General features: G+C 41.6%; 1 protein-coding gene and 1 long non-coding RNA gene across 3 annotated transcripts in view; one reads left to right on the plus strand and one right to left on the minus strand.

Moving 5' to 3' along the window:
- vps50 (VPS50 EARP/GARPII complex subunit) overlaps window positions 1-14679 on the plus strand; it is a 127609-nt gene that overhangs the window by 74542 nt on the left and 38388 nt on the right. Inside the window, exons 16-23 of one of the 2 annotated variants that reach the window (XM_004547928.3) lie at window positions 2661-2759; window positions 4076-4166; window positions 5217-5402; window positions 6639-6757; window positions 8268-8374; window positions 9370-9491; window positions 13935-14012; window positions 14483-14563. In XM_004547928.3, the coding sequence (XP_004547985.1) occupies window positions 2661-2759; window positions 4076-4166; window positions 5217-5402; window positions 6639-6757; window positions 8268-8374; window positions 9370-9491; window positions 13935-14012; window positions 14483-14563 (883 nt within the window). The remainder of the gene's footprint in view (window positions 1-2660; window positions 2760-4075; window positions 4167-5216; window positions 5403-6638; window positions 6758-8267; window positions 8375-9369; window positions 9492-13934; window positions 14013-14482; window positions 14564-14679) is intronic. The other variant, XM_004547929.3, reaches the window with a different exon arrangement.
- LOC143414815 (uncharacterized) overlaps window positions 1-14679 on the minus strand; it is a 48736-nt gene that overhangs the window by 4941 nt on the left and 29116 nt on the right. The gene's annotated exons all lie outside the window — the stretch shown is intronic.

The following is a 14679-nucleotide window of genomic DNA, read 5'->3' on the forward strand; positions in this document are numbered from 1 at the left end:
TGTTATCAAGTAAGACTGAAGTACTGTTAAGAATACAGGGAGTGCAGAATTATTAGGCAAATGAGTATTTTGTCCACATCATCCTCTTCATGCATGTTGTCTTACTCCAAGCTGTATAGGCTCGAAAGCCTACTACCAATTAAGCATATTAGGTGATGTGCATCTCTGTAATGAGAAGGGGTGTGGTCTAATGACATCAACACCCTATATCAGGTGTGCATAATTATTAGGCAACGTCCTTTCCTTTGGCAAAACGGGTCAAAAGAAGGACTTGACAGGCTCAGAAAAGTCAAAAATAGTGAGATATCTTGCAGAGGGATGCAGCAGTCTCAAAACTGCAAAGCTTCTGAAGCGTGATCATCGAACAATCAAGCGTTTCATTCAAAATAGTCAACAGGGTCGCAAGAAGCGTGTGGAAAAACCAAGGCGCAAAATAACTGCCCATGAACTGAGAAAAGTCAAGCGTGCCACTTGCCACCAGTTTGGCCATATTTCAGAGCTGCAACATCACTGGAGTGCCCAAAAGCACAAGGTGTGCAATACTCAGAGACATGGCCAAGGTAAGAAAGGCTGAAAGACGACCACCACTGAACAAGACACACAAGCTGAAACGTCAAGACTGGGCCAAGAAATATCCCAAGACTGATTTTTCTAAGGTTTTATGGACTGATGAAATGAGAGTGAGTCTTGATGGGCCCGTGGCTGGATTGGTAAAGGGCAGAGAGCTCCAGTCCGACTCAGACGGCAGCAAGGTGGAGGTGGAGTACTGGTTTGGGCTGGTATCATCAAAGATGAGCTTGTGGGGCCTTTTCGGGTTGAGGATGGAGTCAAGCTCAACTCCCAGTCCTACTGCCAGTTTCTGGAAGACACCTTCTTCAAGCAGTGGTACAGGAAGAAGTCTGCATCCTTCAAGAAAAACATGATTTTCATGCAGGACAATGCTCCATCACACGCGTCCAAGTACTCCACAGCGTGGCTGGCAAGAAAGGGTATAAAAGAAGAAAAACTAATGACATGGCCACCTTGTTCACCTGATCTGAACCCCATTGAGAACCTGTGGTCCATCATCAAATGTGAGATTTACAAGGAGGGAAAACAGTACACCTCTCTGAACAGTGTCTGGGAGGCTGTGGTTGCTGCTGCACGCAATGTTGATGGTGAACAGATCAAAACACTGACAGAATCCATGGATGGCAGGTTTTTGAGTGTCCTTGCAAAGAAAGGTGGCTATATTGGTCGCTGATTTGTTTTTGTTTTGTTTTTGAATGTCAGAAATGTATATTTGTGAATGTGGAGATGTTATATTGGTGTCACTGGTGAAAATAAATAATTGAAATGGGTATATATTTGTTTTTTGTTACATTGCCTAATAATTATGCACAGTAATAGTCACCTGCACACACAGATATCCCCCTAAAATAGCTAAAACTAAAAACAAACTAAAAACTACTTCCAAAAACATTCAGCTTTGATATTAATGAGTTTTTTGGGTTCATTGAGAACATGGTTGTTGTTCAATAATACAATTATTCCTCAAAAATACAACTTGCCTAATACTTCTGCACTCCCTGTAGATTAACACATTCTTTACTTAAGGGAATAACCGGGTATAGAAATGCATGTGAAACACTGCAGTGAAACGTGTGTGATATTTTTGCTCCAGTATCATTTCTTCAGTATCTCCTCTATAAACACCTTTATTCTTGTAAAAACAACAAAATAAAATAAGGTTAAGAGTTTTTTTTTTTTTATCATAGACATAACAGTACCAGTTACAATGAGTATATGCTTGCATACTTGAGATCAAATGTTTTGTAAAGTACAAATGGGGAATATTATTTGAACTGGGTGCTTTAACGGAAAATTCTGTGGTTCCACTTCTTTAGCCTCGCGCTCTCTCTTGACTCGCATGTTACAGAGTTACCAGAGCAGACATGTGTACAATGTGTCAGAGCCTCTGCTGGCTCAGCTGTCAGTCACACACACACACACACACACACACACACACACACACACACACACACACACACACACACACACACACACACAGCAGTAATCCTCCTGTGGCTTTGATACGCTAAAGGCTGTTTTTGATATTGGAAAACCCGAAGCCATGACTCCTGCAGTGAGAGATCCCAGCACCTTAGTGCTCTCTTATCATGTTAGACTTACCTTAGGTTTGTCAGCTGCCTCTAATGTAATGAGTGGCAATTGTTTTTTTGTTTTTTTTTTATTAAACAAATTAACCAACAACTGGCTTAATCATGATATTCCTGACCTGCAGTTGTGGCATCTCTCTGCACACCTAGCTATAAGTGAAGTTATTTCAAAGCTCTAACCTCAAAGGTTGGCTTCAGTGGTTCATTAGGCAGCTGGTTTGTCCTCTCATTATAGACTTCATCTGATAAGATACCTACTGTAAATGAGCCATCTCATCCCTGCAGCTATCGATAAAGCTGTTGTGTTCATTGCATCTCTCGAGCCAACACGGGCTGCAGAATGCCAGTTTGTCTTAGTGCAGTCTCTTCAAACAGGAGGTTTGTTTTAACACTTCCACTCTGTCTCTGTCTTTGTCTCTAGCTCTCTTTACTTTATCTTCCTTCCCTCCTGCCACACTTTTGGATTTGTGATCAGTTTTTCCCGCCAACCTTCTCTTTCAGGTTGATGCAGGTGGGTGAGGAGTTTTGTGGCAGTAAGTCTGAGGTCCTGCAGGAGTCTATCAAACGCCAGAGTGTCAACTACTTTAAAAACTACCACAGGTAAGAAACGTCTGGGGCTTCTGTTTGATCATCATCCGAACCATGTGAAAGTTATGGCAAATGTTGGTCAAGTCTTTCAAAGCTAAACATGATGGAAAGTAGATGAAACCATTTCTTAGAAAGCAGGATATCGTTATGTGAGAGAAACCTTTGCACACGGCGATAACCACTTGCTGCCTCCAACATGCTCTATCCCAGGCGTAACCCTCTTCGGAGCTAGATGTGTAATTACATGCCAACACTCACTGAGCTGGAAGCACATTTACATCCTGATTGCATAACCTCCTGCCAAATTCATAAATATGTATAGTTTCACGCAGAAGGCTCCACATCATCTGAGGTGATTTGCATTGATCAGTGTTAAGGTCACCTGTCAAGAATCGTTGATAACGCGCTTAAATATGATTCCTCTTATAAGCGTCAGTCCTGTGACACAAATCGGGTACAGCTTTGGGTTACAGGTGGTGACATGGAGGTGTGAACATGTAACGAAAAAGCAGAAAGAGGTCAAAGAAACCCAGAGACGAAGAAGACTCGACCAAACACACACACACACACCTTTACACCGTGCCATTCAGAGTGCTTTATATTGACCCTATAGCAAAGTATGTCTATGTTTCTCCGTCTGGTTCCTGCGGTAACACACCCGGTCATCAGCGGGGGTGTACTGTCAGCCTCTGGATGCAAAGCACAGACTGACATTGTCAGAGTTCAGGCATAATAAATATTTTAGAACTCCAGCATTGTTGATATCCGCATGGGGTTTTCTTTGTTTTGTTTTGTTTTTTTCGTGCTGAGCGATTGAACTAGTCTCAAGGTTTTAATGTCCTCTGATTCACAGTGGATTGAATTAAAGAAATTCAGTTGTCGAGTGGACGAGTGTACAGTATTACAGTGAATATTCGACACTGTCTTTTGTGTTTTTTTACTTTCATACTTTAAACGCCTTAAAGAAAAGAAACAAGCAGCACTGCTGTGTTTGAAATGAACACCGCACTGACATTTCACACCGAAGGAAGGATACTGACCTAGCGGGTGAGCACCTGGGGTGGCTGCTGTGAGCTGTGATCACAGTTAGCATTGAATCGTGTTGCAAACAGCACACACAGAACTTTTCCTTCACACTTCGCATTAGTGACCTTTGCAGGCTTTATTGATGTCATTGTGTTTAAATTGGGAGCTGCTTGACTATACGGGGTTGAATTAGGTGATTAATGGACAGATGTTAATGCTTTCTGTGTCTTTCACTTTTTCTTCTTCTTGACCTTTTCCTCAGCACTGTGCTCATTCCCTTTTCTCTTTTCGCAACCCCTCAGGGCCCGACTAGAGGAGCTGAGGATGTTTCTGGAAAATGAGACGTGGGAACTGTGTCCAGTCAAGTCTAACTTTAACATAGCCCAGCTCCATGTGAGTAAGAGACACAGCACTGAGGCGAAAAGGTGAAGGGAGGGTGATTTCATTTATTCCACGGTGTCACTCACTGCTGTGAAATTTGCATGAGGATGTGAAACGCTGAATCTGCTCAGTGACGTGTGCGCGCGTGCAACCGGGTGCAAGTGCGTAAAGTTCACTGCTCATTATAAAACACAGATGAAGATCAAACGGCTGCTGTCCCTTATGGGATGTATGTTAGACAGTTTTTCTCACACTCATGAGCCACAGTTAAAAAATACAACCTTTCCTATGGACTGCACATCCATCTCTGAATCTCCTATTCCACCACATCCTATTGGATTAAAATCTGGAGGCCGTCTCTGTACAGTGAACTCAATGTCACATTCAGGAAACCAGTTTGAGATGATTTGAGATGGCAAGTTAACCTGCTGGAAGCAGCCATCAGACGATGGGTACGCTGTTCATAAAGGGATGGAAATGGTCAGCAGGAATACTCAGGTAACACTGTGGCATTTAACAATGCTGAAGAAATTCCAAGATTAAGTAGAAGAAAACATTTTGCGATCTGAGTGTACAGCTCGTTGCACTTCAAAGCAACACTGATGAATGGAAAGGAACGTAAAGAAAATGAGTGCAGTGAACTCGAGTATTTTTTCATCTTTATCTTTTTTCCTTCATCTCTGTTTTGCTTATACGCACAAAACGATAAATAAGCATACCAAAGAACCCTCCTAATAAATGGACTTGCATGGGAATTTTACATGCCTTTATGGCAATGTATTACTTGGCCTTCACTACAGTATGATTTAAGCGTGCGTAGTGGAATTCCTCACAGACGTCCTGTACAGATGGTGATTTAGCTTTTGTTGTGATGCAGCCTCTTAAAACCAAGTGGTCAAAGGTACTGTGTACAAGTGACGTGTTAATTGGAGTTCTTGGCTCTGTTTTCTTTTAAATTACCTCTAACTTTATTCATTTTAAAAGTCTCATAGACTTTTCGTAGGATACTCTGATCAGTAACAATTCCCTGTGCGTCCCTGTGTCCCATCTTCTCCGATCCAGGAGTTTAAGTTTATGGGTCAGTGTCGCTCGCCTTCAGTTTCCCCGAGTAGGCAGGCCGCGTCTTTGAGCAGCTCGGCCCAGGAGGAGCTGTCCCTGTTCCAGCAGTACCAGCGAGAGGGAAACCCCTTTGAGATGCACATGGAGCACAAGGAAGAGGAGACGGAGGATGTGCTGGCATCCAATGGGGTAGGTGTTAGGAAACACACTCCATCTTGTAAAAAAAGTTAAGAATAAGTCGTGTCTGTTGAAAGTTGAAATCTGTTATAATACTGCAGTATTTTTAGGAATATGGTCATTTTGGAAAAAGTCACAAGTTAGAATTGAAACACAGAACTAGATTTGATTATAGAGCGTGCGTTTCCACCAGCTAGATAAACCCACTTACATAAGTATGCCTAATTAAGCCTGCCTATAGAGTCAAACTTCAGACGAGTTCATAAGGAGGTGAACTGATTTGAGAAATAATCAGCGTCCCTTAAGCTCTCATCACCAGGGTCATAACAAGCGTTTATTAGGGGTTTGAGGGCAGCCGTGCAAAACGTGCCATAGTCATTACAGGGCTTTGACACACTGTCTGACAAGTAATGTTAGCCATTCAATAGAAAATAAACTTGTACTTGGCTAATGATTAACCCAAGAAAAGAGTTTCATGTAATGCAGCTGTTTTTTTTTTTCTTTGAGTTTGTTATTGTCCAGGCCTCCGGTATAGGAATCCTTTTAATTTCTTAATACATTTTCGGGAACTGTGTTTTGTGTTAAATATAAATTAAAAGCACTTTGCTTTTAATTTAAGTAGTGTCCCTTTTAGGAAATAACAACTATTGCCTCATGCTACAGAGGCTACTCATCTGCTCCTCCTATGGAAAACAATATTTCTCTTTCAGATTTCAGAGGTGCCCCCACACCTTTGGCTTTACTTTATGATGACATATCAACATATCTGTATAAGCCTTTGGTGTTTGGCTGTTCATAAGCGTGTAATCCTTTATATATGATGCTTGTGTTCCCTTGGCATGTAGAAAATATTGCCTTATTTCAGTAAGGTATAATCTGAACTCTCTTGTTAGAGGTGAATACATTTTGTGCCCTCCCAGCAGTATGTGAGGTATTTGAAGTGTTTATTTGTTGCTTTGTGGGTAATTTAATCACAGAGCGTTAATGCAGTTTGTTTTTATTAGCCTTCCACCATTTTTATCTTGGGGGAGTGGTTTAATACTTTGTGCTGTTTCAAAATCTCTGTGGACTCTTTGTTGCTGTGTCTTGCGACCAACAGCGCCGGCACCATTTCCCCGTGGAGTTGGACTTTTTTCACACCTGTCTTAACACTTGTCTTCTCTCTGTTTTACCCACTTTATCTGAACTCTATCCACCGCGTTTTTACCCCTGACTTCAATCTCATCTTTCTCTTCACCGTTTCTCAAGTACGAGTCAGACGAGCTGGAGAAAAGCGTGTACCAGGATTACGACAGCGACAGCGATGTCCCAGAGGAGCTCAAGCAGGACTACGTTGATGAGCAGACGGGTGATGCTCCTCTAAAGAGGTCAGTTCCATGTCCGGCTCCGAGTGTATGCCTCAAATTTACAGACAGTCCATGAATCTTCTGTTTAATTCCACTTTCAGCTTGTTTGATAACTGGATTTATGTTTGTGCTGTCCGAAAGAGTTGTTAGATTTCAGTTCTGTTCCAGTTGTTCTGAAGACCAAAATTTAGTTTCTTGCTTGTTTTTTTTTTTTTTTGTTGTTTTTTGTTGTTTTTTGTTTTTATATGAAAATTGAGAACATGAATTATAGTTTGTTTATCTTATCAGACACGTTGAAGACAGCTTTGGACAGCTGGTACATGGACCAGTTAACAAACAAAATAAATTTTCACTGCTAGCTGTGAAATATTCAAAAAGTGAGCACACCGATTATGTTAATTACACACACCAAACTATCTGTCTGTACTTGAGTCTTCATTTTGAAGGCATTAACCAAGTCTTCGCACCTCCAGCACCAACAATTTAAGCTAACCTCTGGCTAACCCTGCCAAGTCAGCAGTAAGCTTTTTGTATATCCATGAAAAAGTTACCTTTCCTTTCTACCTCGGCTAATGCAATTGGTGCGTATTGTAAAATTAGTGGCTATTTAATAATGGTGAAGGCAATTATACACTTCTCTGTTCAGTGTGTTAAAGCACTAATTTTCATTTGAAAGAGGGTTTAATTGCAGCTGGAGAAAGTTTTGTATTTTGCCTCCTTTATTATCAGGGATGCTTGAATTGGAAAGAACCTATCATTTATGCAAGCGCTAACTGTTTTAGCATTTCACAGCTTTAACAGTTTAGATGTTCCTCTCGAACTGTTTTAGCCGACCTCGTTTAGAACTGCAGCATTTTCCCTGCAGCATGATGGGGTCTTAAATTTTGCGTCACCGTTCAGCTGGGACGGTCTTTGTCGATAAGCCTGCTGTGCTCATTTTGTGTGTGTGTGTGATGAACTGAACTGCCAAGAACTTGCAGTAAATTAATGTTTTTAGGCAAATCTGAGAGCTGATCTAAAAAAAAACGTTAGGATTTGCACTGGAGTCAAAACCTTGATTCATTGCAGTTTCTGTTTCCTGCCTTGTATGATGACATACAGTATTATTTTATGCTTTTTAGTTCCTCGCGTGTACTCAGCTGACATTAGTCCACGATCACTAAAATCCTTATTTCCTGTTCTTATAGGCAGGAATTACTAGTGCTTAATTATGTAATGGCTCATATAGTCGCAGAAATGAGACAGACCATGTAATGATTTCTGCCCATGTAATCATTGCTGGCTAATATGGCTTGGCGAGCTCCATGTCAGGGTCTGGTGCTTCAGGATCACCAGTTCTGAGACTTCACCACTGGGGTCCCATTTCCTGTGTTGTGAAATGGGTTCTGATTGATCAATTACAAGAACTGTGACCCACAGTGAAGGCTTTGCACCTGGCCCTATCATTTCAGGGGATTAATGATGTTGACACGTATTAGCAAGTCTCTTTTTCCTCATGGTTCTGACCTACTTTCTCTGACTCTGCCACCAGCGTACCCCGAGAAACCATGAGAACCAAGAAGAAGTCCGACTACAACCTCAATAAGACCAACGCACCAATTCTCACCAACACCACGCTCAACGTCATCCGGCTTGTTGGTGAGTCCTGGAAACACACACGCACGCACACACTCTCATTGATGACTAACCTCTGCTTGCGAGGTGTCCAGACAGTGTGTCCTCTCTGGCCTTCTGAGAGTTTCATTTATTCATCATTAAAGCCTGCGAAATACTGCAATTGGCACGCTCCACATCTGCATGACTGAACTGCACTAATAGTGGTTAACCTTCGCCCTGAGTTCCTGCCTTCTGTTTCCAAAGAACTGCTTACATGTATAAATATGTGACGTAGCTCTAAAGACATGAGAAAAGAGTCTGATGATGTACCCTCATAATGTGATTTTAGAGAGGAGGAGCTATCTTTGCTGTTTTGGCTTGACTGCGCATACAGTAAAAAAGCAAAAGAACCGTATTTTGTCACACGCTACATAATATTGATTTAGAGCCACGTGGAAAAACTTGCAGCAAGAAAAAAGACCCCCAAAGTTTGATTCCATACAATCACTTCTAATTCAGTCTCTGCTGGACTTTGATGGAGTTAGATTGCTCCCTGAGTTCTTGGTGCAGAATTTAAGGGAAAGGGTGTGAAAAATGAGAGTGTGGGAGAAATAGTGCTGCCTGGGTAGCAAAGCCAGCTAGATTGAGTTTATTTCTTCTTTTTTTTTATTCTTCCATACATCAGTTCTGAGTCAATGGTAACCTTGTTACACCCCTGTACCTCTGTAGTTATTGCCTTTATTACCTTTCTGCTGAATTAAATCCTTGCAATTTGTATGCAAATGCAATATGCTCATGCTGTTGTCCTTCCCAAAGAGGATATGGTTCAACCACGATTAACTTACAGTAGTTTAACCCGTTTAATCTCCTTCAAAATTTACTCAAGTACAGCGCCATTTCATTCTGTGTAAAGTGATGCTGGGTTTCACGGTGCTAAAGAACAGTATGGATGCCCTCTGTGTCACACACAGCACTCGACACAAAGCTTCCATTGTACTCGGATCTAACTGTTACGTCTTTGTCTCCTCTCTCTAAAGGAAAGTACATGCAGATGATGAACATTTTGAAGCCAATTGCCTTTGACGTCATCCACTGCGTATCACAGCTTTTCGACTACTACCTTTACGCTGTGTACACTTTCTTTGGACGCAACGACATGGTACAGTATTCCTTCATCATCGTGGTGTTTTGTCTATCACATCGAGTGTTTATACTGAAGACTAATGAAAAAACGAACATTTGCTAGCCAATAAAAGACCCTTGAAGCAAAACCTTGTGAGTCAGCCCATTTTCGATGTGGCATTTTTGCATTTATTGGCTCTGGAAAGTATTTGTACAGCAAATTTCCCGCTGGTTTAAAAAATAAAATCAGTTTAAAAAAGTTACAGACATCGATTTGATCCTCAGAAAACAACCCTAAATAAATATTTTCAACTTCTAAGAAGCACAAACACAGTGGGGGCAGTGTCTGATGTTTTTCTTATGACCGTGCACAGGAATTTGTTTATTGATGAAATCATGAACTTTGCAGTGACAAAGCCAAAAGATGATGCAGTGAACAGAAGTGGATATCTCACCAAGTTAGTCTCCTGAAGCATACCGTCCGCCCCGTTCAACTAAATTTTGCCCAGGAAGAAAGATTATGACCTTCCCAGAGCCCTGATCTGAATCACTATCTACAGGATGCCATAAAGGAAAAAAAAAGCCTGATGGTCTAGTGTGGAGGAACTAAAAGTTTTGCAAACCTTTGTGAAAGCTATTACAAAATTGAATTGACCCCCTCCATGCCCAGATGTTGTCAAGCAGTTCTGCAAGCTGAAGGATGTCAAACTAAACTCTAATACACAATAAATCTTTAGTGGATTGTTTTGGCATGGTTTTAAACTCCGTGTCTGTAGTTTTATCATTCAATACTCTAAAGAACACCTTCTGTGGAATAAAAGATGAGCATGTGTTGTTGCCCCATCTTTCCTAAAATAAAGGTTTAAAACCAGAGGGTAATACCTGCTTGCTTGGTTAGCAAGTTAGATCTCCAAACTACACAACATGCATGCTAGTTAGTGCTTAGTACTAAATCAATGAAATGCTATAATTTTACCCACTAAAATGAAAGGATAGACTTTATGGACAGGCTGGTTAATCAGGAAGCCAGAATATTTGTCAGATAAAACCTCACAAACGTACTAAGCAGTAAATATGTTTTTAATGCTGTTAATTTTGGTTTTTGGGTTAAAATTTCAGTTCAATTCAATTCAGCTGTATTTATATAGCACAACAACAGTCAGTTCATACTGTAAACTAAAGACCCTACAATTATAAAGCAGCAATAAGATACTTTCATTTAGGTCAGATTGTGCCTGCGCTGTTTATGTACAGCAGATGAGTGATTAAAACTCAAACACTGACTGTCTCTCACTCTCTTTCCCCCCACATATTCTCCTGTTAACAGTTTTGTACTCTCGATATTTAAGACAATTAGGGCAATCGTCACTTTTTTGAAAACTTTGGAGTCGCAGCCAAGCGTCAGACTCTGTCACTTCTCTGTTTTTGTGAGAAAACTGGGAAAAAGAATCAGCACCTCCAAAGTCTGAAACCATGATCATTAACTGGAAAAAACCCCCAATACCTATCCCTGGTCAGGCGGGAATTTCTGTCGCAAGCGATGAAGTTCATTCACAAGTGATGGAGAGAGCGGAGCAGGAGAAAAAGACAAAAAGATTGACTGATGTATTATCTGCAGTGATACAGAAGCGGTATCAGTCTGTTGTACAGAAAACAGAGCTGGGTGTGAAAGCGAAGCTGCCATGGGGAAGATGTCCTGTGGGCAAACTCAGGATATGCTGGCAGGGTTATATATCTGGGCTGGCTTGATGCTAGAAAAGACAGCTGGGGGTATCTGCTTACACTGCTGCTCCCGTGACCCAGACTCGGATAAGTGGCAGAAAATTGATGGAAGTCTGTGTTGCTTAACTCACTTTTGGAGACAGACTCAAGAGGCCACTCCAGGAACTGCATTTATTTTTGGCGCTTCCACGGTTGCCTCATTGACTGCTGTTTTCTGATTGTTCCGGATGCATCTGAATGTCTTTCCCAATAATGGCAAATTTAAAAAAAAAAAAAAAAAGCTCCATAAAAGATGAAACAGGGAAAAGCTGGGGGAAAAAAGTATAATCTTGTGAGTTAAGTAAACCTCATAAGTAATCAAGAATTTTTGTTTTTGCTCATTGTAATGCCGACTGCGTCTGCGGTCGCAGTGTAGATGTTCTGTTGTTGTGAAATTACCTTCATACTCATTTCCAAAGCTCCAGAATATAACTTCTTGACACAAATTGCTTAATATTACTTCTGCTGCATCAGTAGTAAGGTGCTTTATGGAGATTGCCTGCATTTATTATTTCTTTTTTTAAAATGTTTATTAGATGATATACAGTGAGATGTGAAATAACCACCGCTTCCATCTTTTCTCATTACTGTCTGTCTCACAGTAAAAATTCAAGCTGAACGATAGGATGCAGTCTGCGAGCCCGGTCCCTCCACTCAATCTAAAGGCTATTATGTCATTTATACTGTGCCTCACAAAGAAAGAAGAAAACAGCATTTGTGTCAGTATCACCCTCAGGGATGCAATAATGATGGCAACAAAATGACTTCTATCCCGTTGAGGTGGAAGAGATAACGGGGATGAAAGCTCCACGGGGGCCCCTCCAACTCGGATTATTGGCGTGCGTGCGTGTGTGTGTCAAGGAGAAATGAGGAAAGGTTGAGAGTTGATAAGTTGTCAGTGGGTCACTGTCACCGATGCAGAATATGTCAGCCTCTCAGTATCATTGCCTACCTTGTCTTTAAGCGTATATCATTTTTTTGTTGCTTAAGCCGGCTCCTTCAGCCATTTCTTTCTACCGTCTACATTCCCAAAAGCTTAATCTAATTTTTCTTCTTCATGCTTGTTACTCTCACCATCTTCCCGTGTCATTTTCACTCTCTGTTTGCATCACTCTGTAACTTTTACCACCACTATTTATCCACCGCATCCACTCTAGACCTCAAAGTGTCACTTCATGAACCCAGCCGTTTTCATTAATGGTCTCACTTGAAGAGCCACCGACAGCTAAATGCTAATGTCTCCATGAATCTTTAAAAAGCTCCTGGAAATTGCTAGTCACATACGCTGGCGTTTTGACCTATAGGCTCTGCTCTCCTTACACAGCTGGAATCAAGATGGGCCTGCTTGACTCCCCCACTTGAAGAGTAATGTGTGGCATTAATATTCAAAAGGGTAAATACACTCATTATCTGCGTGTGTTTGCCTTGTTAAGGCAAGCCGCGCTTTTGACGGTGTCACACATGCTAAAGATGTATTATGCGCCCTGCTCGCAGATTCTCCGTCGTCAATAGTAGCCGGGTTTTCTGCTCCAGGGGCTGTGACAGGCAGATTTGCTAACACAGTTTTGAGAAAAGTGATTAATGTTTGAAAATTGTAGAAAGCTGAACCTCAAGGGGGGGGGGGGGAATCTTCGGTTTTAGCTCTGGGAAGACGCCGTGGAGGGCTATAGTACGAAAAGGGCAAAAAGAGGTGTGAATTGAAAGATGGAAGGCAAATGGAGACAATAGAATATTTTCATTTTGAGTAACGATGGCAGAAATGGTCGGGGGTAAAGGCTGCCTACTGAAATGAAAAAGGGGTTCACTCTCAACTCCTAGCTGCCACTCGTACTGGATGTTATTTATCTTGTGCAGCAGTACAGACTCTCACCTGTGGCCTACAATAAAACCAAACGACGCCCGACTGCACCAGAATCTTCAAAACTGAAGCCAAAAAAAACCCTACATCCCAAAAACTGTCACTTCTACTTCCTCCTACCTAAACAATGGTCACTGAACAGCCTCTGCCAAACAGCATGTATCTCAAACCCACGCTGACATCGACAACTACTAGATGTGTGTTTTTCCTCCTGATGCCCTTCCATGTGTTTAAAAGTTTCTAAAAGCAATATGAACAACCTGAGAGCTTTTTAAAGTCTGTCACTGACTATCAAGGTCAGGGATGCCACACACATACAACCGGCTTTGATTTCAGTTGGGCCAAAAGCAGTGAAACTGCCCTTTCTGTCAATGTAAAGATTTTTAACTAGACATTTCATCCCATTTAATATGTGAAAAAGAAGTTCAGTTTCAACAAAACGTCTCATTGAGTTTTTATACAAGGCGGTCTGTGAACATTTGGTCTGTTGGTATTTGTAGCTTAAACAAAAAGCAAGAAGGACACACACAGCAGTGACACTTAATTCTAAGATGTTACTAAACTGAGAGAGATTAAAGGGGCATCGGGTTTTCACAATGCCACCTCTCTGCATGTTCAGCTGCTACACACTACAAACTGATGAGTCCCGGTTTACTAAGCTCCTGCTGGTCATAAATGGAAAACTTAAAAAGTTTGTGAACAGAAAAATTCCACTTACTACTTCATTTAATCGAATTATGTTTGTTTGCTTTCATATTTCTGTTTTTTTTTTCCTAGTTGTGTTTTCTTCTTCCAGAGTCTTTAATTTGAAGCTTTTGCTTTTTGTTTTTCCTTTCTTGCTATCCGTTCGTCATCCGTAAGCCCGTCCCAAGCCCATCTTTGCAAGCTCACGGCAGCAGAGAGGCGGGCACCGCCAGGGTTGTGGGCCCTGCCTGCTTGGTAAGAGGCACAACCTGAAGTGTTCCGACTACTTCACGGTTGTGCTGCTTAGAGAATCCAGCATGCGTGGTGTGGTTGTTTTCCAGCCCTTAAGATGTGCGCGATTTGCTTTCACAGGCGACATCGAGCACATCTCAGAGTGATTTCAGAAGCATTTGCATTGAGGTTTCTTCGCTTTCACCCTCTCCGCTTCGTTTTTCTCTGAGCTCTGTCTGTCACCTTCTGTTGTCAGCGTGATTGTCTGATTGTTGATGTTGGTTCTTCCCAGCTGCTCCTCCCTCTTTAGGATTAGAGTTGGCTAGAAGCAGAAAGCGAAGTCTCTTTTGTCTCTGACTACGTGAGATGAGAGCAGATGTCCCGGTGTGAGCGTGATTTTTACACTCTGTTGAAGTGTGTGTTCTTATAGAGGGAAGATTTTTGTGCACATTTCAAACACTCATTCTGTGTGTGTGTCTGTGTCTATTCTACAGTATGAGTCATCAGGTCTGGGCCTTATCAGCAGCAGACTGAGAACCACACTGAACCGGATCCAGGAGAGCCTCATTGATATGGTAAGACTGCGTCTCGCTCTTCCTCTTTCACCTTCTCTTCTGTTCACTCTTTTACCAGCGTGCATTATCTCATTGTCTGTCTCATTTTCTGACACAAACACACCATCTCACGCCTC

This window comes from Maylandia zebra, linkage group LG22 (genome assembly GCF_041146795.1).
Source record: "Maylandia zebra isolate NMK-2024a linkage group LG22, Mzebra_GT3a, whole genome shotgun sequence".
In the NCBI taxonomy this organism is placed as follows: domain Eukaryota; kingdom Metazoa; phylum Chordata; class Actinopteri; order Cichliformes; family Cichlidae; genus Maylandia; species Maylandia zebra.